Raw genomic sequence first — 26,004 nt, forward strand, 5'->3', positions numbered from 1 at the left:
TGTCCTCTCCCTTACCCCCTGCCCCCTGGCTCGATGCCTCGGGGCAGCCTCGGAGACCCGCCAGCAGCACTCCTCCCAACTCTACTCCTCCTCCCCCCCCACCCCCCACCCGGGCCCCAGCCTGACAGCTGGGCGGTCCCGCTTGACCCGAGGGCGGGCTCCAGCGCTCTCCCCGAAAACGCACGCCCAAGCGAGCAGCGCCACCGCGAAGGGGCAGGCCGCCACGATCGCAGAAGCCACCCCCCCGCCCCCTCCTCGCCGCCTGGATGGGGCAACTACCGGCTCACTTTCCATTGTGCGGTCGTGAGAATGGCCCGGGGAACGCGCGGGCGCGCGCGCGCGCGCACAGACACACAAGCACAAACACACACTCAGACACCCTCCCTCGCACACGCGGAACCGGCTGGGCCAGGGGGAGGGAGGAGGAGGGTGACGTAGCGTCCCATGGCGTCACATTGACGTCTCGCATTCCAGGCACTCTATGGAGAGGCCGCTAGGGCTCCTGTGGCATAAATGACGTGCCGAGAGAGCGGGCGACCGCGCAGCCGGGAGAGCGGAGTCTCCTGCCTCCCGCCCCCCACCCCTCCAGCTCCTGCTCCTCCTCCGCTCCCCATACCCAGACACGCTCACACGAGCTGCTCCCTCACTCGCACACACAGACACACACGCGGACACACACACTCCACACACACACACGCACGCTCGGCGCACACACACTCCACTCTTTCTCTCCCGCGCGCTCACACCCCTCTCGCCTTTGCGCCCTCGCCGGTGCGAGCGCCGCGCCGCAGCCGGACGCCCCTCCGGGCTCACTTTGAGACGCTGACAGCGCGGACAGTGGCCGTGGAGGTGGGAAGAGCGGCGGCAGCCTCACCGCCCACCCCTCCCCGGGTCGCGACCGGAGCCCGGACGCCGGCGGAGCCTCTCGGCGGCGCTCTCCCATGAGTCGCGATCGCAGCATCTCCCCGCCAGTCGCTCACCGCTCCGGGGAGCCGCTGGGCTTGGACACCGTAACCCTTCCGGGACAGCAGCTGTGACTGGACCCCCCTGGCCTCCCAGTGCAGATTTCGAGGCAGCTCTCTAGAAACTCGCTCTAAAGACGGAACCGCCACAGCACTCAAGTACGTATGAGATTTTCCCAGCTTTACTTGGGGGGGGGGAAGCAGGGGGGGGGGAATAACTTGCTTGAAAGTTGGCGCGCTGGGAAGTGTCGCTCCCCAAATTGACAACTTTTGAGTGTGGGGTCCAGCCCCCTCCCCATCCATCTTATTCCTGCTTTATTTAGCTTTGCTTGCCAAAGTGATCAGTGGTGGGTTCCGATCTGAAACTTTTCCCCTGTAGGAGGGCCTTTGGGGACTATGGAGCTTGTGGGATTCCTCTCCCCACCCGAAGAGGCGAAAAGCCTCTAACAAAGAGGAGGACGGGGATTTGTGCGGTAGCGGTTCCAGCGATGTAATTCAGGGTATTTCGGCTCTAGTTGTCATGGTAATGATGCTCTCGGCGGCCGCGGCGGCGGCAAGGAGTTGCAGCCCGGGTGATGAACGGCAGTAATTTTCCTGCCTTTTAAGTAGGATTGGAAGTAGGGGCTTTGGTGGGTCCGAGTTAATGTACCTGATGGTGGAAGGGAACTGGTTGTCTGGGAGAACACTGGGGGGGGGAGAGGGGGAGGAGGCCTTGGGCTGCAATGGCTAGAGTTTGCAGGGGAGCTGGGAAGATCTCAGGAAAGAGGTCCTAATTGTAGGAATGTGGTTTATTGTATTGAAATGAGCCCAGGGCTCCACTAGGCACGTCTGCCTGGCGTCGCCGACTGGCCGGTTTACACTTCTCTCTTTGGAGGTAATCGGGTGTAATTACTGACTCCCGCGCCCCAGCACGCGTGGGGACGGTGTCCCTCTCTTTCCGGGCTCGGTTTCGGTGTGGGAAGGGCATCGTTTACTTTTCACGGATAGAATTCGCGCTTCTTGGAGGGAGTTGCTCGGCGTGTTGTGCTACACTCAGTAGAAATGAAAGTTCTCGGCGGCGAGAGAAGCGGGCAGGCGAGCGCAGCCCGGCGAGCTTGACTTCCAAAGGAAGGCGTCGCTCAAACCTGTTGGAATTTTCTGGCAGTCTCGAGGGAGAGAGCTTTGGTCCCTTGATTTCCAAGAACATTCTTAGAGGTTGCCTTTTGTTTATTCCCCTGGGTTACCTAAGGATTGCTGCGGGGAGTTGAGTAATCAGAAATCTCTCTCTGCTGCTACCCCAGGGTTGGTGAGGGATGCTGGGGGAAGAGGTACGGGGCCGTCCTTCCAGAGCGAATCCAATACTAGATCTCCCCTCCCTACCACGGAGAAGTGTTTTCATAGAACCGGACTGGGGGTAGAGAAGAGCCGCCCAACGCGGATGGGTGGACACAGTGACTGAAAGTACTTTATTCGAGTTGTGGTAGTGGAACAAGATGCGCTGTAATGTGAATCTCAAAGACTCTCCCCGGCCTCTCTTCTCTTAGCAAATCCCGCGCCTCTTTCCCCGGGGCCCCAGCGCGCGCTCCCAGAAATTCTCCCCGCGGTTTGTCTGGTGCGCCGAGGTCTTTCTGAGAATCTGCCTTTTCCCTTGCTGGCCGGGTCTGCTCCATTGCCCTTGCCCCCGCCCAACCTCCGCCCCCACTCATCAAGGATGGAAACTCCGCGGAGGAGCCCGGGTCACAATGGTGTGTTTCACGGTTTCCTCCACACACTTCACCACCGGGAGGGGAACACGGGGGTGTTCCTTTCGTCTGCCCACGAGAAAGAAAGGGGCTTTGACAGAGGTAGTTATTTCTTCCTAATTTACAACCCCAAGGCTCTGTGCCCCGGACCCCGGCGGCCGCGAACCGCAGCAGCATAACGTGTTTCCAGGCGCAGAGCCTTTGCCTAGGTAACCGGCGATTTGGGGAGGGGTTGGGGGGAGAGGCGGAGAGAGAGATGGGGCGCTCCGCTGAGGCCGTAGGAAGAGGCTGTGTGGCTCTCCCCGGAGAACGCTGGGCTCTGAGCAGAAACGCCTTCCTTGGGGACTCGAGACCTGCACCCACGGGACTTAAGAAGCCTCACCTTAGAAAAAGACTCCGCTGTGAGGACCCTTGGGAGAGTCAGGGATGCAGACACCCGCGAGGGGAGGGGATTCTGGGGGACGATTGCTGGCAACCCCCTTTGAAGATGCGCGGAGGCGACTGTATGTGATTGCGGTGGGAAGATCAGCTTGGGCCAGCGCTGCTACAGCTTTCTGTGGGAGCAGCTTGGGCTGAGGGTGGTGGCAAGGGAATCCCCTATTTCCTAGTGGTTGAGGGGTTCCAGGACCTGGTAGCTCGGAGCCCCTTTTTCTTTTTACTACAAGCAAGATCCAGACACGGGAGTAACAAGAGAGGAAACTTACACGACCTTCTCGCCAGCGCACTGGAAAGGTTTTTGTTGTTGTTTGCTTTTGGATTTTTTTCCCCCTTCCGTCCAGTTCCTACCCTTCGAGCTGTGCCCACCCGGAGCAAAGGGGGCGCCATAGGCCATTCTTTGGGGCAGCCAGATCCTTTCCGCTGGACAGCCAAGCAGCGTTTTCAGCTAGAAAGTTTCACTAGGCTGTGCGCTAAGACCTTTACTGGCGAACTGCTCCTGACTCCCTCCGGGATGCGCCCCTTCAAAGCCACCTGTGCCCTGGAGCCTCGAATCTGGCCACCCTTGAGGACCCCGCCGGCCGAGTGCAGGGGACCTCCCTCAGCCCGCCCCCACCAGTCGCGGGCGCCGGGTGCCTCCGCATCTTTTCCAGCGCTGCTGGCCTCCTTTCCACTTGTGCCCTTTTGTTTGTTTGACCCCTGGCCCCTGAAACTCGCGGCTAATAGAAGTGAAGCCCCATTAGCATTTAGAATCAAAAGCGCAGACTTTCTTAATTCCTCGAGGCATTCATGCATTCGTTCCAGCCCTTGTGCATTTCCTATGCAACGTGTAAAATTCGTATTTGAGGGGTGGGGTGAGGGGTAGAGTTGGAAAAAATCGCTTATTTTCCGCTCGTGCACACCCACTGACTCCCAAATTCCGGCTGGAATGGTCCCTCAAGTGTTCACTTTTATTTGATTTATTTTTCCTTAATTGCGAGGGCTAGGAACTAATCGTGGGGGCAGAGATTAATTTGTGGGCGACGACAGGCTGCGGGGCTTTCTCAGATCGCGTGCCACAAAGCCGCGGAGCAGAGGGTTCACAGCCTTCCCTCCGCTTTCCCCCAAGACAATGTGATGCTTCCTCCCCCGGGGGTTCCGGGACCCCCCTTAAGCACTTTTCCTTAGCCTTGAGAGCATTCTTTGTCTTTTTTTTTTTTTTAAGGCTTTTTCCACCGGCTCCTGTATCCTCCTCCCCAGCCACCCACACTCACTCTCCATTTGCCCAGCAAAAGGGATCTGCGGCCCAACCTGGTCTCACCGCCCATGTGTGTTTTCTCCCTCTCGCTGCCCGCAGAACCCACTGCGGGAGAGCGCAGCCCGGCAAGCCCGGGCCCTGAGCCTGGACCCTCTGCGGAGCCTGGCAGCACCAATTCGCCTGGCGGGACGTCTCCTCCTCCTACACTCTCAGCCTCTGCTGGAGAGACCCCCAGCCCCACCATTCAGCGCACAAGATATCCTCCAGGTAGGTTTGAAAGCAGGACACCTTAACCTTCAGAAGCCAGGGAGAAGTGGGTGGGAGAAGCACACACCCAGCAGGCAGGCTGGTCAACTTGCCCAGTGCCAACTCAGCGGCTGCTGGCCCCGCATTTCGCGGTGCAGGTGGCTTCCATGCACGAAGCTCCTTGGTACACACACCCTGTTGCTACCAAATGGAGCAGCCAGATAAAACTAAGGCGCTGCGTTTCTTAAAATTATTTTTCCTAAGAAAAAATGCAAATACTCCAGTAGATTAGGTTTTTTAAATAAATTTTAGTGTCTTCATTTTCACTCTCCTCTTATATTTAGTATATTAAGTCCTATAAGATTACATAGAGCACTAAAGAGCATTTTTGTTTTCATAAAACCAAAATCACTTAGGTGATGAAGTTTGAATGGTTGAAGCTTTAAGGGAAAGGGGAACATATTTTAACTGAAAGACAATGCATAAATGGAAGTTTGGCAAAAAGAGAAGGCCCAAACCAGGCTTAGTTTGTATGACATCCTTACACATTTGTTAAAATGTTAGTAAGTGTTAGGCCTGTGTAGGCACCAGAGATACATGCATATTGATAGGACATTGTCCCCAATAGCTCATCATCTTCCAGCTGGAAACTTCAGAAAGACACAGAGATCAGTAGTGAATGACAGGAAAGACCAAGGGAGAAATCCCAGAGGTGCTGAAAGAAGGGGAGAAGATAGAAGTTCAGGCAGTGTTCTTTCTTTTAAACCATTCGCTTTTCATTTCATCCCAACAACTGGACACTAAGATATGTAACCCAACTTCAGATTAGTTAGTGTGTATTTAAGAGCCTTGCTTGAAAAGAGGCAGGCTTGAACAACACCCCCCCCCCCCCCCCGCCATGCCTCTCTCTCACCACTGCTTTTTCCAACAGGCCCTCCTCACCTTTTTTCAAGCCAAGATTGCATCCCATACCCGTATGACTCAGTCAGATTTGGAAATGTGGGTAAGAGAAAGATGTCAAAGGAAATGTGAAGAACTCACTTTTCTATTAGTCACACCTTTTACATCAGGCACTCCAAACAGCCCAGAAGTGCCTGGTTTCCCTTTGGCTCAGAAAAACCAGCCACCAGAAACTGCCCATTTTACCACTTCTATTTAACCATAAAGAAGCAAAGTAATTAGAGAGATCACCCACTAGCATCAATAATTCTCAGAACCTTTTCACCCAGTTCCTCTCTGAACAACAGGAGTCAGCTTGGATACCAGTCTCTTTGGGGCTCCATGTAGTCAAACTAGCAGAGAAAGCAAATCTGTTCTGAAATTGCTTTCTTCTTTTCTATGGAACTAATTCTTCGGTCCAATGAAAATACCTAGCCTTACTTGCCTATTATGAGCGAATGTTGTCATAAAACAGCCACTGATAGCTTATTAGCCCAAATTAGGAAACATATATGTGTGTGTAGTGTATGGCAGAGAGCAGATTTGGTGGGTGTGCTGTTGCAGCTGCTGATCTTTTTCTTTGCAGATGGCACAAACTCCCCCGAGTCCATTTCCTGGGCCTACGTTCCCACTTCGCCACCTAGCTGGCTGAAGTCATCAACAGGGTCCAGTTTGTACAGGCTGCTAGTCTTGTTGAGAGGAATGGGGAGGGGGTGGGAAGCAACCACCAGGACGTGTGTGGGCAGCCTCAGTTGGCACTTGTAAAATGTTACAGTGTCACCATCTCTCTTGGCCAGTAAGTCCCACATAGGACATCTTTTTGAGTAACTGGTAGGTTTACAAATCTGTGTCTGTATCTGTGTGTGTGTGCATACGCGCACGCGCACCTTGGAGGAACCAATAGCCTCTCTCTCCTATAATTAACCAATAGAGCATTCACTTTTCCTTTTGTCCTCCTACCTATGGCTGAGGAGGTCACTGCACTGCATTGTTTATAGGACTTAAAGCTACTTAAAATAATAATTAATAATAATTGTATATTTGGGCTTATGAGGGAAGACATCAAGTTTCAGGATCTGGTGGAGAATAAAGCAAGGGAGAGAAGATGGGTACAGATATTCTGAGTAGGCCAGCTTCCGGTGTCCTGCAGATATTCTGAGTAGGCCAGCTTCCGGTGTCCTGCGGCCTCTTTGTTTGCCAGGGAGGAAGAGAGTAAGCTACCAGAAGGAGGAGAGGATGTCACTTCCTCTGGCTTCCCATGTTTAGACAGCAGCTAATTCCATGCTGCCTATTGACAAGGAAAGAAGTGTGGCCTTGCTTCTGAGACCTTCTTGCCTGTCCCTGCAGATATGCCCTGCGTGCAAGCCCAGTATAGCCCTTCGCCTCCAGGCTACAGTTATGCAGTGCAGACCTATGGCTCGGAATACACGGAAATCATGAACCCTGACTACGACAAGCTGACCATGAACCTCAGCAGCACCGAGATCACCGCCACAGCCACGACATCCTTGCCCAGCTTCAGTACTTTCATGGAGGGAAGCAGCTATGAACTTAAGCCCTCATGCCTGTACCAAATGCAACCGTCGGGGCCACGGTCTTTGATCAAGGTGGAGGAGGGCCGCGGGCACGGGTACCACCATCACCATCACCATCACCACCACCACCACCATCACCACCAGCAACAGCAGCCCCAGCCCCAGCAGCAGCAGCCATCCATCCCTCCTGCCTCTGGGCCAGAGGACGAAGTACTGCCCAGCACCTCCATGTACTTCAAGCAGTCCCCGCCGTCCACTCCCACCACGCCGGGCTTCCCCCCACAGGGGGGCCCGCTGTGGGACGACACGCTGCCCTCTGCGCCTGGCTGCATTGCCCCTGGGCCGCTGCTGGACCCGCAGATGAAGGCGGTGCCCTCGGTGGCCGGGGCGCGCTTCCCGCTCTTCCATCCGCAGGCGCACAGCCCGGCCGGCGGCCACCACCTGGGTTACGACCCGACGGCTGCTGCCGCGCTGAGCCTGCCGCTGGGAGCCGCCGCCGCCGCCGCCGCCGCCGCGGGCAGCCAGGCGGCTGCGCTCGAGGGTCACCCGTATGGGCTGCCGCTGGTCAAGAGGCCGGCCTTCCCCCCGCTGGGCCTCACGACTTCCCCTACGGCGTCCAGCCTGCTGGGAGAGAGCCCCAGTTTGCCATCGCCGCCCAACAGGAGCTCGTCGTCGGGGGAGGGCACGTGCGCAGTGTGCGGGGACAACGCTGCCTGCCAGCACTACGGGGTGCGCACCTGCGAGGGCTGCAAGGGCTTCTTCAAGGTGAGTTGCACGCCTCCTCTGCCCCCCCCTCCCCTGCAGCCAGCCCCCTGCTGAAGCCAGCAGTTAGGCAGGTGCCCTTCCTGCTCTGGGAGGTTATCATCACACACCCTGGGCATTCCTGTAAGTTTCCTAGCACCTTGCCACTCACGTTGCCCAGGGGCTTGAGACAAGGTCTGTGTACGGACTTGAGGGGTCTCCTTCCTGACCTTGATATGGCCTTAGGAGTATTTTTCTGGAGAGAGCTTTCAGTGAATTCTCAGAACCATCTGTGACTTTTAACAATGCAAAAACCTCATGGCATTCCTGTCTGTCCATCTAGGCTGTCTGAGAGACTAGGAACTGCAAGGCAAACTTTGGAGGGTTGCATCTCACTTCATTCTCCCAGTAAGAAAGAGCTTGGGACTCTCAGATAGACCTGAAATGGAATAGATGGATCACTGGCTGTTTGTATTACAAGTGTCTCACAGGGAGATAGTGATGGTCCTTGCTCAGAGATGAGGAAGTGGAGGGTCTGAGCCAGGTCAGGGTAGTTTAGAAGCCAAGTAGGAATCCAGGAGAGAGGCAAGAGGCTGCTCATATTTATGTGTCTCTCTCCCCCGGCCCCACAGAGTGCACATCCTCTTCATAGTTCTGCAGAAAGAGATTCAGACAACTACCTGGCTAGATACAGTCTGGGACAATTTATTCTATAGAAAATAGAAGTTGGAGCCTCACCAAACCACTCTATTCTCTAATAACCTTCCCCCACCTCTGATCTACAGGTCCTTCCAGATTTGAGCATTCATCTGAAAGGATGATTTCTCCTTTGGTCTCATGGACCCATAAAAGAAATAACACAGTTGGGGGAGTGGGCCCTCAGCCTCCCCATGCACATAAGGAAGTGGAGCCCTAGAGCGCTGAGATCTTGGGCAAACTTATGCACTGATTTAACAGTTGGTGTGATGGTCCAATTGATTTGACTAGAGGTCTGTGCTCTCCCCACCACTTTGAGGGTCAGGACGGGGCACCTGTCTCCTCTTCTTGCTCTTCTGTATTTTGTCATTGATTCTCAGACTGCTTTGGGCATTTCTGTACCACCTTCTTCACCCCAACCTGCTGCCCATTAATTGCTTCAGGCATTTGCAGACTTCACGAATCAGACAAGGAAACAAGATACTGATGGGTAAATTGGATCCAAGAGGCCTAGAGTCTATATGGGAGCATGCTGGAATTGGAGTCAAAAGATTCAAATAAGAGCCCTGACCTGTCCCTTTCCAATAATATGACATTATGCATAATACTTCTTACTAGTCCTCAGTTTTCCTATAAGTGAATAAAACTCAGAAAAAGACTTAAATTATATATGTATGTATGTATGTATGTATGTATGTATGTATGTATATATGTATATGAAAGCACTTTATAATCTTTTAAAGTCCAAAAAACAAATAGTACATTGTTGAATTAACACTACATAGTATTTGTGAAATGCATGTTGCCGGTAGCTATACACACGAACAAACAACAGTTACTTTTTTAAATTAATTAATCTTTTATTGGCACACTTCAGTTGTACACAGGGAGTTTTATAGTGACATTTCCACACATGTAAACAGTGTGTCCCTGCCCCCACCTCTTCTCCTTGAATCTCTTTCCTCTTCTTAAAGCAATTGCAACAGTCATTTTTTGGTGTTAATTGAATTTTGTATTTAAATGGGAAAATAGTTGTGGGAAGACTTTGCAGTACATTAAGTGTCCTACAGGTATGCAGGATGATGATGTTTTCAATTCAGAATCTTAGGTTGCATTGAACCTGTAGGCTGGCCTTTTTTTTTTTTTTTTTTCTCTCCTCTGTCTTAACTATTCCAGCTCTTGGGGGCTACTTTCAAGTAAAAGCATTGGTTTAGCAGGTGGATGTTACAGCATTCCAATGGAAATGCTGAAGGGCAATAAAAATAGGCTGCAGAAAGGAAGAAAAGAAAGAAAGACAGCTTGGGGAACTGTAATTATCCATCCCTCAAATAATTAAGGGTTCACCAAAAATATGGTGGGAATATATTCCAAATCTAGAAATATTCATTAAATGTTCCCCCAACAGCTTCCTTTTACTTCAGTCATTCCTTGGAAACAAATCTATACTTGAAATGGAGGGGGTAGGACAGAGAAGAACCTACCCCACAGATCTGTTAATTAAGGGAATGGGAGCAGGTTTTACCCAGTGGCTTTCTACCATTAAATTGAATTCTTTAAAAATGTGACATGAAGTGCAGTTAATGATGGGAATTCAGTGATTGAACTGTAACGATCTTCCCTTGTCCTTAAACTGTGCAGACACACACAAATGTGGGGAAGGCTTTGGGTTATTGGGAAAATGTATACCTGAAACAAAATGCCAACAACACTTAAATTGGCATATCGCCTTGAGGATAATGGCAAGGAATAGCGTGTTAGAAATGACTGCATGTTCAATGAAAGAGAGCTTCATTCAGGAAACACAACTTCCTATCCTTACAGGCTGCTGAGAACTTAAATGCTGGAAACCCTGAAGTCTGTGTGTCTTGAAATTTTGCATTTTGGACTGGGCAGATATGTCTGAGATTTGAGATATATATTACATTTTACATATATAATCCAGAAACTGCATCCTAAAAATGAAATTGCAAGGGGATACTGTGAAGATTGAAACAAGGGAATTAGGATGATAGAAAATAAAGAAAGGGTTCAAAGTAAACTCAGAATTTTTGACATAAGGTCCAAATTACCTAGACTATTTTTTTTTTTTTGCTTTCCTCCCTCACTTTTATGTAGCCTCAACTTCCCAAATAAATTCCAACTTTCTTTCTATATGGGGTTGTATAGATCCAGGTAGATTTAAGCAATAAAAATGCATCCACTTGCACAAATGTTTTCAATTAAAAGCAAGCATTCTTTTACATTTGGAGCATAAAATATGTTTAATTATCCTTCCATGTGTCACTTTCAAATCCTATGTGATTCTGAAAAATATGAGGTTATTTTTGTATTCAAGCTCAAGTTTTATGATATGTCCTTTACAGTATGACTCTATTGGTTTTGCATCGATAGTCATTTATGAAACAGCTTATTAATGGGAATTTTCACTGAAAGTATATGACTTTCATATTTCTTTTTTCTGTTCTTATTTGTCTTGAGATTTTTCTTTCTTAGTTATGATAGCAATTTTTAGTGTCCGGTTCTGTTTTCAAAGATTGAAAGTGGCTAGATTTCCACATTTATCCTTTAAAGATTAAATAAACTACAAAGGTCAATGAAGTAAATTTCCTTTTGAATTGGAATATTATTCTCCACATGTTTGAGCATGATAAATCCTTATTCTTTTTTTTATGATTTCATCTCTATTGGGTAACAAAGCCAGTTACTATGATATTTGACTTACAATAGTGATAGCATACGAAGTACATCCCAGATAATTCTGATTTTATTTTAATAAGGTCAGCAATAATCAGGGGAGTGGAACAAGTAGAAAATTGTTCCCAAAGGGATATTAAAAGTGGAGATAATCTAATCCTCCAAGGTATGATATGTTGACCTGGTAATTTCAGATATGATTTTATCATTCAGAGTTGGGTGTCTCATGAGACTTGCTTCAGAACAATCCAAGATGATTTTCATTGTCAGCAGCTAACACTAATAAAATTGTTTTTCCTGCAGGCTAGCGTGTTAGGAAATTAAATTTATCTAATTATACGAATTGCACTGTCGCTTTTCACATTGTAATTAAAATACATCTTGTCAGGTCCTACCTCTTTCCAGAAACTCTTAGTTGACTATCTCTGTATTGTCTTTTCTCAGAGAACGGTGCAGAAAAATGCAAAATATGTTTGCCTGGCAAATAAAAACTGCCCAGTAGACAAGAGACGTCGAAACCGATGTCAGTATTGTCGATTTCAGAAGTGTCTCAGTGTCGGGATGGTTAAAGAAGGTATGGATATACTGCTTTTTAACAGTTTGCTTCTGTATATTCTCAGATATCACTGACAGCTGCTAATATTTACATTGGGGCATAGCATTTCTTCATTTTCCTTTCTTTCCAAGATTTTCCTATGTATTTACATTTTATACTTCCTATTTACATTTAAATATAATTGAGGACTACTTATTCTAATTTCTTAAAATCAATAGAGAGCTTGTGTACAATGCCTCTTGGTTCTATTTAATTCCTCATCAAATGTAAGTATGCAGTCTGTTTCAACTCACATTAGATTTTCATTGAGCATTATTCCAATCTTATTTCCACTTTCAAATGGCTGATCTCATTAATTGCTCAACTCTGTGTTTAGGTTCCTTTGTGTGATTTATACCCATTCATAACATAATCTTGAAACATGGTTTTCTTTTCCTCTCTCTGCATCAGTTGTTCGTACAGATAGTCTGAAAGGGAGAAGAGGTCGGCTGCCTTCCAAACCAAAGAGCCCCCTGCAGCAGGAACCTTCTCAGCCCTCTCCACCTTCTCCTCCTATCTGTATGATGAATGCCCTCGTGCGAGCTTTAACAGATTCGACACCCAGAGACCTTGATTATTCCAGAGTAAGTTTGATGATGTTCTGCTTTCAAATGAATGAGCAGAATATCTGTTCATGATATTAGCAGTGAGAGTTGATTGACTTGGTGCCTAACATCGTGCTAGACAGTTTTCGTACCCTTTTTCATAGTTCACATTTCATTTAGCAATTCAGTCCATCCATTATACCACATAATTTTTGCCTTATTGGTTCTCTAAATGTCTTAACAAATGACCCTGACAGAGATGCACCTGTCATGCCCATTATTGCAGGAATCCAGGTAGAGGTGCCAATGAAAATCTGCCCAGGTAAACTACAACCGGTAGATTCCACGCCCCCCCCCCTGCCAGAATCTAGACACAGTGGCTTCTGGGTTTTGTATGTGTTTGTTTTGTTTTGATTTCATATTGTGATCAAACCATCTGAGTGCACCTCAAGTTATCCTTAAGCAGTTTCCCCAATGGCATCCACATTGATTGCCTGCTGCTTATTCAAAGGGATTAGACCATTGATGGAGGGGAGTGAGCTCTGGCCTTGACATCAGGATACTGGGATGGAGCACTGCCTCTGCTGCTCCCTGCCTGTGTCACCTGGCTCCTGCTCTTGGTTCCTTCACCCTTACAGTGGAGATGATTACAATATTTAACTCCAGAGGGATATTTTGAACATCAGTCACAGGAATATAAAAGCATTTGGAAAAACCAGAAATGATCACTAGTGTTGTTATGTAAGTCAACCAAAACATATCAACATCGTTATTTCATACAGAACATAGTGAAATATCACCATTTGAATTCTGCAAATTCCCACTCCCTGCCAGATTTGAAAAACACAAAGAGCCATAATTATGAGGACTTTCTGGAAAATGTACAAACATTGTTCTAAGGCCACCATTCTAATCCTCTTTTAAAAGGGATTTCAAAAGGCAAACTTCTAGTAAAACAGAGTCTAACTGAAGAGGATAGGGAAGGAAGAAAGATCACAATTACCACGCAGTGATATATTGTGTGCTACACTGTCTCATTCACCCTTTAAATAAGCACAAGTTGAGAGACCATTATCCTCCCTGGAAGTCAGGAAAACTTAGAGTCACACATGAAGATACCAGGGCAGAAGTGATAGCCAATGGGCAATAATCACCACACCATGTCTAGTCAGCATTTTTAAGTGTCTGGTTGAATGTATGGCTATGGGCATGAGTGCATCTTTGCTATGTGCCCTCTTTTTAGGCTGTGGTGTTGAGAGCAATGATTGATATACTTGCTGTGATCCTGTTGTCCTCATTCCCACCCTCATTATAAGCTGTGAAGTCTCCTTTCTGCACCTGATCACAAGACTCCATAAGAAGTCTGGTAGATTCTTAGCACCAAAGGTTGAGGACTCTTGTTCTGATTACAAGTAGCATCTCTTGACTAAAGTCAGGTCTCAAATACTGGTGTAGCAGAATAATGCAGTGTTGAAGGGTTTAGGCTTAGGAAACCTGCAATCCTAGCAGAAAATCCCCACACCATCATTTACTAGTAAGGTGACTTTGAGCAATTGGTTAGACCTTTTGATGCCTCATTTTCCACATCTGTGTAATAATGGTAATAATATCTGCTTCCTGGGGTTGTTTGTGAGCATGAAATATAGTAACATTCATCAATGATTTGACACCGTGCTCTATATGTTATCTTTTTTCTTCCTTTTGTGCCAATACTGGAGCTTGAGCACAGGGCCTTGTGCTCTTGCTTAGTATTTTTTGCTAAAGGCGGATGCTCTACTACTTGAGTCACAGTTCCTCTTCTGACTTTTTGCTGCTTAATCGAAAAATAAGAGGCTCTAAGATTTGTCCCCCCAGACTAGCTTGGAATTATGATCCTCAGATCTCAGCCTCCTGCGTAACTAGGATTACAGGCATGAGCCACAAGCACCCAGCTTGTAGTTATCTTCATCAAACTTTCTTACTCTGCCATTTGTTGACTGTGTTAATGAGCATGACTATCACACACATCAGCAAGTACATGAGCAGCAAGTACATGAAGGTAAGCATTATGTTCTCCACTGAACTGATAAAGGTGAGGCTAAAGGGTCAGCTTGTCAAAGATCATATAGCTAACTCACACCTGAATAGGATCGTGAGTCAGAGACACTGGGCTCAAAACCTGTGTTCCTTAATAACCAAAGCTCCATCTCCTCATTGGTTTCAGTAAGAGCGGGTGCTAGAATTCCCAAGTACTTTTAGGAATGAAAACTCTGCTCCCTGAAGTACCCTAGCCTCTGTCTATACAATTCAACAGCATTCATGAAGCTAGTAGACAGTGCCTTAGCTAGGGTCAGGCACACAATCTGACATCATTGCAGGATACTTAGTATCACTGTTGACAGTCAATCCAGAGAAGTTAGGACTCCAAAAGTAATACCTTGTTCCCAAATTATCCAATTATCAGTCTTCTGCCCTAATTACACATTCAGTGGCAGATCCTCCCAGCACGTTGAGTTGTCCCAGCTGGGAACTGTCTCCACACTGAAAAATCAATCCAGTGTGTTTGTTTGCCTCTGCCCCATTCAGTCTGTTAGTCTAGTGTCATCCTCCTCATCAACAAACATTTATCCAATTTAATTGTTAGCTTTGTCCAAAATAGCGGATTGAGCATGTCACAGTCTGGGTCACACTGATACTACCTTTGGGGCCTGGCTCCATTTTGCACAGCATATTTATTTTAATTGCATTGTTTTTGGAATCAGGTTGGACCTCATAGCTTGGGCTCTCCTGCTTTTAGATAGCTTTTCCAAATTATCCAGAAGTTGGACCCAAATCAACTAAATTAAAAGACTTTTAAAAAAATACAGTGAGTTTTTCATCAAAAACTTGGATGAAGGCACAGGAGCATGCTGATCACATTTGCAGATGACAGAAAGCTGGGAGGGATCGCTAATCTGATGGATGTCAGTATCAACATTCAGAGTGATCTCGACAGGTTGGAACAGGAAGGGCTGAAACCATCACGAAGAAAGTTAACAAAAATAAATGTGAAGCTCACTGTTCTGATTTTTTTTAAGGGAGAGCCTTGGCTTGTCAGTTTTCCATGTTAAGAAGAAACTCAGGAGTTTATCCCATAGACACTCAATATTATCCGACTAAATTACCTGCGGCAATAGCACAAGTATGGATGGAACTAGAACCAAATTCTACATAGTTTCACAGACTGTGCCATCAGACCACACTTCAAGGACTGAGTCCAGTTCCAAGATGGGATTTAAGAGGAATGTAGATTCACTGTTCCTAGAAGCTTCTGAGGGATGGCTGGAGAAAATGGAAATATATTGATGGGAAGAGAGATTTGGTAAAATTAGGTCACTCTCTTGCTCTATGGCAAAAAGAAAGAAAACAGACTGTGGCTCCTATTGGTAGATCCAGAAGGAGAAGGAAGGGGATGTCTCTTCTATTTCCAGCTTGCTCCATAAATGAGCTCTCTTAAGCGCCCCACCTATGATAGGAGTGAGATCAGAAACACATGAAGTAATCAAGGAAACCATATAATGATTCTTTACCATGGGAAACATTATTGTGGATGGCGACAAGCCCTTTCCACTTTTAAGATTTTATAATCTTGAGGTTTTCTTCCTAAATGTAGGTCTTATATATGCACAAGACTGCATATGGGTTAGTAACGTGGTATTTATCAAGACTACAACTTGTTTCCTTGTCTATTAAAACAATACATAGTGAAACAAAATGAATTTGAGTGCCTACTTTGAACCAGGCACCATCACATACATTTTTATAAAATTCCACATAAACCCCCAGGCCTTTGTAACATAATTTGTGATTTCATTATTTTGCTTAAAGACTCAATGAAATGAAATTTTCATTGTATTTTCTCTTAAAATTTTGTACTTACCAGGGCTGGGAATGTGGCCTAGTGGTGGAATGCTTGCTTAGCATGCATGAAGCCCTGGGTTCGATTCCTCAGCACTACATAAACAGAAAAAGCTGGAAGCAGAACTGTGGCTCAGGTGATAGAGCACCAGCCTTGACCAAAAGGAAGCCAGGGACAATGTTCAGGCCCGAGTCCAAGCCCCAGGACTGGAAAAAAAAATTGTACTTACAAATTCATATAACTGGAGATGATGTTGAAATCATCCAACCTCTATGTTTTCAGAGGAGTAAAGGAATGCTTAAAGGGGTTAGCTGACTTGCCTAAGGTCTGGTGGGGATGCTTGGATGAGCTCCAGAACACAGCACTCGAGGGTCAAGGTTTGAAGCCAGCCCAGGTAGGAAAGTCCATAAGATTCTTATTTCCGGGGCTGGGAATATGGCCTAGTGGCAAGAGGGCTTGCCTCGTATACATGAAGCCCTGGGTTCGATTCCCCAGCACCACATACATAGAAAATGGCCAGAAGTGGTGCTGTGGCTCAAGTGGCAGAGTACTAGCCTTGAGCACAAAGAAACCAGGGACAGTGCTCAGACCCTGAGTCCAAGGCCCAGGACTGGCAAAAAACCAAAAAAAAAAAAAAAAAAAAAAAGATTCTTATTTCCAATTAACCACCAAAAATCTGGAAGTGGCGCTATGGCTCAAGTGGTAGCACACTAAGCCTCAAGCAAACAAGCTAAGAGTCAGGGGCCAAGTCCTGAGTTCAAGTCCTAATACTTTAGGCACACACACACACACACACACACACACACACACACACACACTTACTATATTTTTAAAGCACAATAATAGTCCTATACACTTATTTGTTTTTCTAAAAGGCCAACCAGTAGATACAATGAAAAACACTTCAGTTTTCATTTGCACCTACTTGATCCCACTCTACAGTAGTAACTAGTGTTAACATTTTAGTATATATTCATAACTATATATATGTATGTATTATTGTGCCAGTTCTAGAGCTTGAACTCAGGATCTGGGCAACATCCCTGAGCTTTTGTGCTCAAGGCTAATGTTCTAGCACTTGAGCCACAGCTCCACTTCTGACTTCTTTTTTCCTTTGTTAGTTAATCAAAGATAAGAATCTCACATATTTTTCTACCCACATTAGCTTAGGGCCACAATCCTCAGATCTCAGCCTCCTGAGTAGCTAGGATTATAGCTGTGAGCTATAGCTAAGAGCTACTAACACCCAGCTATTTTAAATAAATATCTGAAATAAGAATTTTCCCTGTCCAGGGGCTGGGAATATGGCCTAGCGGTAGAGTGCTTCCCTTGCATGCATGAAGCCCTGGGTTCGATTGCTCAGCACCACAAGAACAGAAAGAGTCAGAAGTGGCACTGTGGCTCAAGTGGTAGAGTGCTAGCATTGAGCAAAAAGAAGGCAGGGACAGTGCTCAGGCCCTGAGTTCAAGCCCCAGGACTGGCAAACAAATGAACAAAGAATCTTCCCTGTCCAGTGTGAATCAAGAGTGGGTGAGCCAATACAATATATTCGAGGTGCTATCAGATCAATGAGAAGGGGAAAATACTTGTCAGCTAGTGTGTTTTAATCTTCTTGTAGCAGCATATGAGCCTGGAAGGTCGAAAGTACACAACCACCTCTCTCCCTGCCTGTGGGAAAGGAAAGAGTTTTGTTCCAAGTCACAGAGGGAATGAATGTTTCACAAGGCCAGAACGAGCGCTCCTGAGCTCTGTGACGCATTCCTGGCTCTGGGTCCTCCACTTCTCCGTTGGGCCAAACTTCTCTCCCTCAAAAATGAGCTCAGATCATTGTACATCAGTGCAGTCAAAACATGTCATGTTTGATTTGTTTCTCTTCGAAATGCTGCTATTCCCTGCCTCACAGTTGCTTTTAATTTAGTAATACAAGTATATATAGACATCGGGCTTGGCTTCAATGTCTGCATAATTACTAATGAGAAAATATACTTAATATCCTCATTAGTTGGTCATTCCAAGTATTTTTTTTAGCACACTTGGGTGTTTTCTGATTATTGGTGCCACTTAGTGTAGAAACAGACTGCAAATACAAGAAATATTGCTCAGATAAAATCAGGCATCAGCAAATGCCATTTAAATGTTAACAAGATAGCCTATAAGCAGCAGTGTGGCGAACACATGTTAGACCTACAGAGTAAGCAGCATGAAGACTACAGAGTGATTTCATGAAGCTTCTCAGGAGATACTTTCTAACTACTCTTAATTAATTCAAGTGATCTCTCAGACCAGTTCCGACCCTTCTGTGGGCCACAGTTTTCTCATCAGAAGGGTGATGAGATTAGACTAGACTCCTATGATACCTTCTCTCATCATTCCCTGGCCCTCTCTGTATTATACCTGCAAGAATTTCACCATGAGATCAGGACTGCATCCCCCTAGCTGTGGTACCAAGATTGTCTCTATCCAAAAGTGCTATGGTGTTTACCATAAATACAGATGTCAGAAGCTGGGCCTCGGTGATGCATGCCTGTAACCCTAGCTACATAGAAGGCTTGAGATCTGAGGACTGCCCAGGCAGGAAAGCCTGTCCAATTAACCACCAGAAAAGCAGGAAGCAGTGATATGGTTCAAGTGGTAGAATGCTAGCCTTGGGCTTAAAAGCTAATGCCTTAAGTTCAAGCCCTAGGACCAGCACACACACACACACACACACACACACACACACACACACACACACGGGGGGGGGGGGGCCGGGGGGGAAACATGTATAGTCCACACCCAGACTTAATCCAGAATGCAAGGGAGAAGGAGGCAGTCAGCAATCTATTTTAACAAAGGCCTCAGATGACTCTTTGGCACACTAAAGCTAATAAACCTCTAATATCGTTTGATAATGACAATTTGGCCTTGAATTTCCAAGGTTTTTTTTTTTTTGCGTTGAGAAAGAATAAACAAGAGAGGTGCCGATTTTCCAGAAAGAAATTAATTGGTTGCACAAATATTTTTTTGGAATGGCGTTGAGTGTCAGGCACTATTCTGATGGGCACATTGATTACTGAATGCAATCAATCTCTTGCCCTCAACTGCCAGTGGAAGAAAAAAGTAAAATCACATACAGCAATTACATTAGTAACAGTATGGCAGTGTTCATGTTTAGGGTTTTTTTTTCGGGGGGAGGGGGAATAGAGAGACAGATTAGAAAAGAAGAAAATGGGAGGTGGATATATTCATTGCCAATTTTTTTTCCGCTGCCAAATTTTTAAATGCCACTTTCTAAAGTGTAAAAACTGAAGAATATGTGTATATATAGTTTGACTCATAGAATGGTCACATCTAAAATTTTTAGAAATCTAAAAGACCCAATGGAAGCAGGGAAAGGATTATACTAAAGGGAGACATATTTGACATATATATCCAGGGCTGAAAGTGTGATAAATATTGTATTTCACTCTGCTGTTAAAATATCACATGGCTCATTTACTAAGGCTGGTATACTACATTCGGATAACTTATGTCCAGCTTTAGCTATGGCTGGAGTCCTGAGTGGTACCGTTGTATTAGTGCTGTATGAGACACACAGACTCATTTGAGCTTAAGTAATATTCACTGCTTTCCTTTGCAGCTCTGGTCTCCCCAGGTGCTTTGGAGAAATCTCTGTCAGACCTTGGCTGTCTGTGAGTGCAGTGTTATGTCTCAGGAGGACCAGATTCTGATAGAGCAAGTATCCTTATAGTCTAGAATTAAAAAAAAAAAAATACCAGGGCTGGGAATGAGGTTTAATGGTAGAGGGCTTGCCTAGCATGAATGAAGCCCTGAGTTCAATTCCTCAGTACCACATAAGCAGACAAAAGCTGGAAGAAGCACTGTGGCTCAAGTAGTAAAGTGCTAGCCTTGAGCAAAAGAAGCTCGGGGACAGTGCTCAGGCCCAGAGTTCAGGGCCTAGGGCAGAAAAAAAAGTTATCATAGATTAGGGAAAAAATGTTAAGAAGCTTTCTGTATCTAACTGTGTTTTATGGGCATGATCAATAAGCAAATGTTTAGAGATTTTCTTTGGTGAACCCAAATCTGTCTTTCCAGTCGCAAAAAGAAAAAAAAAATAGACAAGCAACAACAGCAAGATTGGGGAACCAGATCATTTCCCTCCAGGTTTAAACTGCTAGGCCAGGTAGAGAATCTGCCTACCTTTGTTCTGTTTCTTTCAATAGTATGTCCCATAGAAGAGATTATCCTTGTTTCCATCCCTGCATGCTGACCCTCCAGCCACCCCACAAGTTACTGGTAGCTCAGATTGAATCCAGTTTGGCTCTAGAATGCTGGACCTTGGACCAGAATCATTGCAAGTGAAGCCCAGAGGGTCTGCCTGCAGCCTGACAAGCCAGGTCTGCTAGCTTTCCTCCTTGCTGGACTCTGTCAGGGAGCACGCACGCACACACACACACACACACGCACACACACACACACACACAGTGCAGGCAGGGACTTGTCTTCCCAGATGCCAGGAGGCATAAAATGGGAGCCCAGCAGGGGCTGAGGCCTACAGGGAACCCTGCCTGCCTGCACCTGCATGAAAACTCTGTGTTCCCCTGCCTTCTGAGTGAACACTGGAAGCAGAGCAATTGTGGAATTGTGAGGTGTGGTTTTGGGGAAGTCTGTGCAGGACAGTGGAGTTGTTAGATCTATTCCCAGGAGGAGTGAGTTGACATCCTTTTAGTCTTTCTCTCCCCCACTTAGCTTAATTCTAGACAGTAACATCTTACTGTTGTCTTACTTAAATCTTGCGATTTAGCAATATTTAGAATTTTTGAATGCAAGAGCTAGTAGGAGTCTTAGGGATCAGCTAAGCCTGTCAGTTCCCGTTTCAGAGACAGAAATCCATTCAGAGAGTTTGAATAGACTTAGTGCCTGGAGGAGATCTCCACATGTTGCTACCAGGTTCAACTTACCCATGCGTGACTCCATGTTATCACATGTAATATTCTCAGCTTTCATTTATTTTTAAAAATATACTTATTTTTAAACGTTTTTATTTTCTGTGCCAGTCCTGAGGCTGAACTCTGGATCTTGTAGTCTTGCTCATGGCTAACATTTCTGGTGGTTGGGGTTTGGTTTTGTTTTCCTGGCTTGGAATGGAGATCCTCAGATCGCTCAGAGTAGCTGAGATGATAGGTGTAAGCTACTGGCATTCAGTGCTGTCAGCTTTTACTGGGGTGGTGGCAGAGGGAAATGTGAGGGGGGATTCTGCCCTGCCCTTAAAGAACATGTAGATTACATTCCTGAAAGAAAACCTGTGTTTTTTTGTGTTTTTTTTTAAATCTCTTTGTCCCACTGTCCAGTTAACGGTGTGGTGAAAGAAGGTGGTGGAAAGAGTCTGATGCAGCAGTGACGAGTGACATCTTTGAACATGCTTGGCCATGGGGCTGCCTCCTCTGGCCTTTGTTCTCATGTCCCCTGTCACCACACAAAACTCAGGGCTTCACAGAATCCTAGACCCTTTGTGAGCTTGTAGGGAGAGGAGGAGCCGGGGCTCTAAACTGGATCTGCGGCTTTCAGATCTTAGAACATCAAGATGAAAACTATAGCTTGCTGCATCCAACTTCTATCCAGTATATACAGAAGCTAAAGAGGGTCAGAAATCTTACCTGAACTCGCACTGCTAGTTTGTTAACTCATTCTCCAGGTCAGCTTCTTCCTATATGTTATTTGCCTTTATGTACTTCAAGAAAATATAGAAGATCTTATTATCCCCATTTTACAGAGGAGAAAACTGGGACTCAGGAAAACAAAAACACTACCTTATTTCCCCAAATAGGGGCTAGGATAAAACTAGACATAAAGTACCTAGACTCCCTGTCTGGTGTTTCTTTAGTTATGTCTTGATGCTTCCTGGAAAAATACAAAGGAAAAGCTAGACCCACTGATGTCTAATGTCTCCTATCCTCACACCTGGTTATTTTTTTTTACAATGAACACCTAGTGACTTACTGGCTATTTCTTATCAGCTATTTCTCTCCCACCTGGTATGGGCATTGTGGCACATCCAGGCTCTTCTGTGATTATTCTTTCGTTGAAAAAATAGTCAACAATTATTTATTGAGGGCACGTTATAAGGCAATCACTGTGCTATTGACAGAAGCATAGGACCAGAGAGTACATACCTGGAGATAGTTCATCAGGATGAAGAAAAATGCTCCTGAGAAGATCTCAAAAGCCATCTCCCAGATATCACCTAGTAGCATGGATGTGTTTTTATGCTGGGGACTGAATAGCAGGGCCTTGTGCCTGCCAGGTACCTTACCGTATCAGGTGTATGTGTATAATCCCAGTTTAAATCTTTGGCTTACCACTGTTTGTCATATAACTCAGAAAGTTTCTTAACTTCTCTGAGCCTTACTTTCCTCACTTGTGTTAATAGGGATTTAAATCCCTTCTCCATGAGGATTCCCTCACAACAGGGTTGCAAAGTCATACTTAGTCTTAATAATGCAAGGCAATGATTTTTTTTACATGTGTTTCTGCACATCTCAAATCTTTATGTGTCTCTTGATTATTATCTTGCTAGACAAGTCTTCCTGCCTGAAGTGGAAATGTTTTCCTCTGGTGATTCAAGCAAACTTGTAGTTTGACCAGAATATCCAAAAGCTGGGTAGAAACTTTATTCCTGTTTATACCATTCTAGAGTTGTGCTGTCCAGAAAAACCTTTCTACAGGGATTTCCAAGTTTCTTTATACCGTGTTAACCTATTGAGTGCTTGAAATGTGCTATAAAATGTGTGTAATGTGAAAATGAATTTTCAATTTTCTTTAATGTAAGTGGCCACAAGTCCTGAACCTGTTGGCCACCCCACTGCCTGGATTCTGTCAGAAGATTCCCTGCCTCCCTGAATCTCTGATGGTTGTCTCACAAAAATCCATCAACAATAAGCAAAACATCATTCTTTTCTCCTATTGGTGAAATTCCATGACTCTCCAACTTCACTGTACCTTAGGATCACCTATAGGTCTTGATAAACCAAATCTGCTAGGCCTACCCTCAAGAAGTTTTGACTAGGTAGGCTTGGGTGGAATCTGAGACAGTCATTTCTAGTACATTCCTAGCTGTTGCTGCTGCTGCTGCTGCTGCTGACCTGAAAAGAACACTGTGAGAAGCACTAGTTAATTTCACATCTTTTTAGGGGGAAAACACAATTCTGGAGTAGAATCCATGGACTCAGAAGGCCCAGAGTGATACAACCCCCAAGGGTGATGGTTTTCCACAAGGGTTGGATGCCCTTGGGAATTCCCCCTGGGGAGCTTTTGAAATTCCAAATGGCCAGACCTTCCTTCATTGGGAATCTCTGAGCATAGAATCCAGACAAGTTTTCCTAAAGCAATTGCAATGATTGCAATGCAAGGTGGAAACCACTGCACTGATGGAACCGTGCAGCTGTCTATTAAGAACTAATGGGAAACTCACTTTATTTTATGTCACAGGATTATTGGGAGGATCAGATGAGACTTGGCTATGAAAGATTTTCATGGACAGTGGCACCTCAGTGTCAGGATGTGGACTCTGACAGTCTGGGAAGAGCCATCTACACATGATGGTATTAGTGCTATGGGACTAATAACCCTCCCGTCTGTGCTTTGCTTTCCAGTACTGTCCCACTGACCAGGCCGCTGCAGGCACGGATGCTGAACATGTGCAACAATTCTACAGCCTGCTGACGGCCTCCATTGATGTATCCAGAAGCTGGGCAGAGAAGATTCCAGGATTTACTGATCTCCCCAAGGAAGATCAGACATTACTTATAGAATCAGCCTTTTTGGAGCTGTTTGTTCTTAGACTTTCCATCAGGTAATTACTATTATTTTATCTTCCTTCACTTCACCTCTTCCTTTGAAGGATTAGCAGCTTTCATATTGTAACAGATTCCACAGGGAACCATTTGCTCAAAAAGCAAATATGAGCAAATTTGAGTGGTAGCTCATGCTTGTGGTTCCAGCTACCCTGGGCGGGGAAGGTAGAAGAATCATGGTCCAAGACCAACCCAAGAAAAATTTATCTAGGCTCTGTCTTAACCAAAAGGCTGTGTGTGGTGGCTTATACCTGTAATCTCAGCTATGTGGGAGGTAGGGGTAGGAGCATCCTGCTCTGAAGCCAGACACAAACAGGAACATGAGATCCTAGTAAACAGAAGGAAGGGAGGGAGGGAGGGAGGGAGGGAGGGAGGGAGGGAGGGAGGGAGGGAGGGAGGGAGGGAGGGAGGAAGGAAAGGAAAGGAAAGGAAAGGAAAGGAAAGGAAAGGAAAGGAAAGGAAAGGAAGAAGGAAGGAAGGAAGGAGGAAGGAAAGGGAAAAGGAAAGGAATAAAAGGGCCTGGGGCATAGCTAAAGTTCCTGTCTAACAAGCACAAGGTTCTGAGTTCAAGTCCCAGAACCACAAAAAAAACGCAAATATGAAATACAATCAGATATTTTAAAAAGATCAGTAGAGGGTAATGGGAAGAACATTGAAGCAGTAATCAAAACTCCTAGTTTTTCACACTATAATCTTACCTACTCAGGAGGCTGAGGTCTGAGGATTGTGGTTCAAAGCCAGCCTGGGCAAGAAAGTTCATGAGTCTCTTATCTCCAGGGAACCACCAGAAACCCAGAATTAGAGCTGTGACTCAAAATGGTAGAGCACTAGCCTTAAGCAAAGAAGCTCAGGGGAAGCATCTAGGCTGTAGGTCAAGCCCACAACCAACAACAACAAAAGAGCTAGTTTATTTCCCATTTTGAACACAAATTTACTATAAGAAACTAAACAAGCTCTTTCCCCACTGGAGTATCCACTCTCTTTATACAACAGGGGTGGGTTGGGTTGAGGGAATCTTTAAAGTCCCTGGCAGCCTCAATATTCTAAGCCTCTGTGAAGCATCTCCTACCATTCCTAGAAATGCAGGGCACTGTGATTACCACATTACTCCATTTCACAAGTTATAGTCCAAGTATATCCAATAGGACTCTGAAGACTTTCACTCTCTGGTATTTACTCCAAGAGAACAGTTCTGCCAAATGATTTTGTTTAGCTTCTTGCAATCATTAATACTGACCACAAAGAAGAAGTAACTTTTCAAAGAACTCAAACCTTGGACCTAGTTCCTCTCATAAATTGCACATGTCGCCTTTTAACAAACAAACTGTATTTTATTAGTTTCCATACACAGTGTGCTTCCTTCCATCCTTCTTTCAATTATATATTTTTATGAGATGACACTAATATTTCATCAAATATTATAGTAAAAAAAAATCCTCTTTCTCTTCCCTGCTTCCCTCTCCACAATAGTCCCAGTAATTCCTCCAAACTACAGATTCTATGCCATATTCCCATCAGTTTTGGTTTGATAGGCTAGGGGAAAAGTCCATAAATCTGAATTTTTAATTGGTGCTGTCTCAATTCTGATGCCAGTACTCAGAGATCCACCTCTCAGCTCTAAGATCGGATCATTCTTCCCTGGGTAGACTGGTGTGGCAAAATCGGTGGGAAAGACAAATAGACTGTCCATTACTAGACTAGTTCCACGTCTGGCCAGCCCTGTGGATGCTAGAGCCCAGCAGCAATGTGACAATCACCTACTAGGCATTCAGCAGAGGAGTAAATAGATGATAAACTCCATGCAGATGGATACCATACCAGACCTATTCATGAAGTTTTCTCTGGTACCTAGCTCCAGGAAGAGCACAGAAAATACTTGCTGACTGAAGGGATAAACGAAGCTATTTATCCATGAAGCACAAGGAGATACTGACTTGTGAACGCAATAG

General features: G+C 45.7%; 1 protein-coding gene across 3 annotated transcripts in view; it reads left to right on the forward strand.

The window, feature by feature from the left end:
* Nucleotides 1-681: 681 nt before the first annotated feature.
* Nr4a3 (nuclear receptor subfamily 4 group A member 3) overlaps nucleotides 682-26,004 on the forward strand; it is a 45,776-nt gene continuing 20,453 nt past the window's right edge. The window contains exons 1-7 of one of the 3 annotated variants that reach the window (XM_048338038.1): nucleotides 682-1,121; nucleotides 4,455-4,622; nucleotides 5,533-5,600; nucleotides 6,888-7,840; nucleotides 11,651-11,780; nucleotides 12,213-12,385; nucleotides 23,855-24,054. In XM_048338038.1, coding sequence (XP_048193995.1) covers nucleotides 6,890-7,840; nucleotides 11,651-11,780; nucleotides 12,213-12,385; nucleotides 23,855-24,054 — 1,454 coding nt within the window. In that variant the 5' untranslated portion in view covers nucleotides 682-1,121; nucleotides 4,455-4,622; nucleotides 5,533-5,600; nucleotides 6,888-6,889. Of the gene's footprint in view, nucleotides 1,122-4,454; nucleotides 4,623-5,532; nucleotides 5,605-6,887; nucleotides 7,841-11,650; nucleotides 11,781-12,212; nucleotides 12,386-23,854; nucleotides 24,055-26,004 lie in introns of those variants that run through there. The other 2 variants (XM_048338028.1, XM_048338046.1) reach the window with 2 other exon arrangements.

Source organism: Perognathus longimembris, chromosome 1, assembly GCF_023159225.1.
Source record: "Perognathus longimembris pacificus isolate PPM17 chromosome 1, ASM2315922v1, whole genome shotgun sequence".
In the NCBI taxonomy this organism is placed as follows: Eukaryota; Metazoa; Chordata; class Mammalia; order Rodentia; family Heteromyidae; genus Perognathus; species Perognathus longimembris.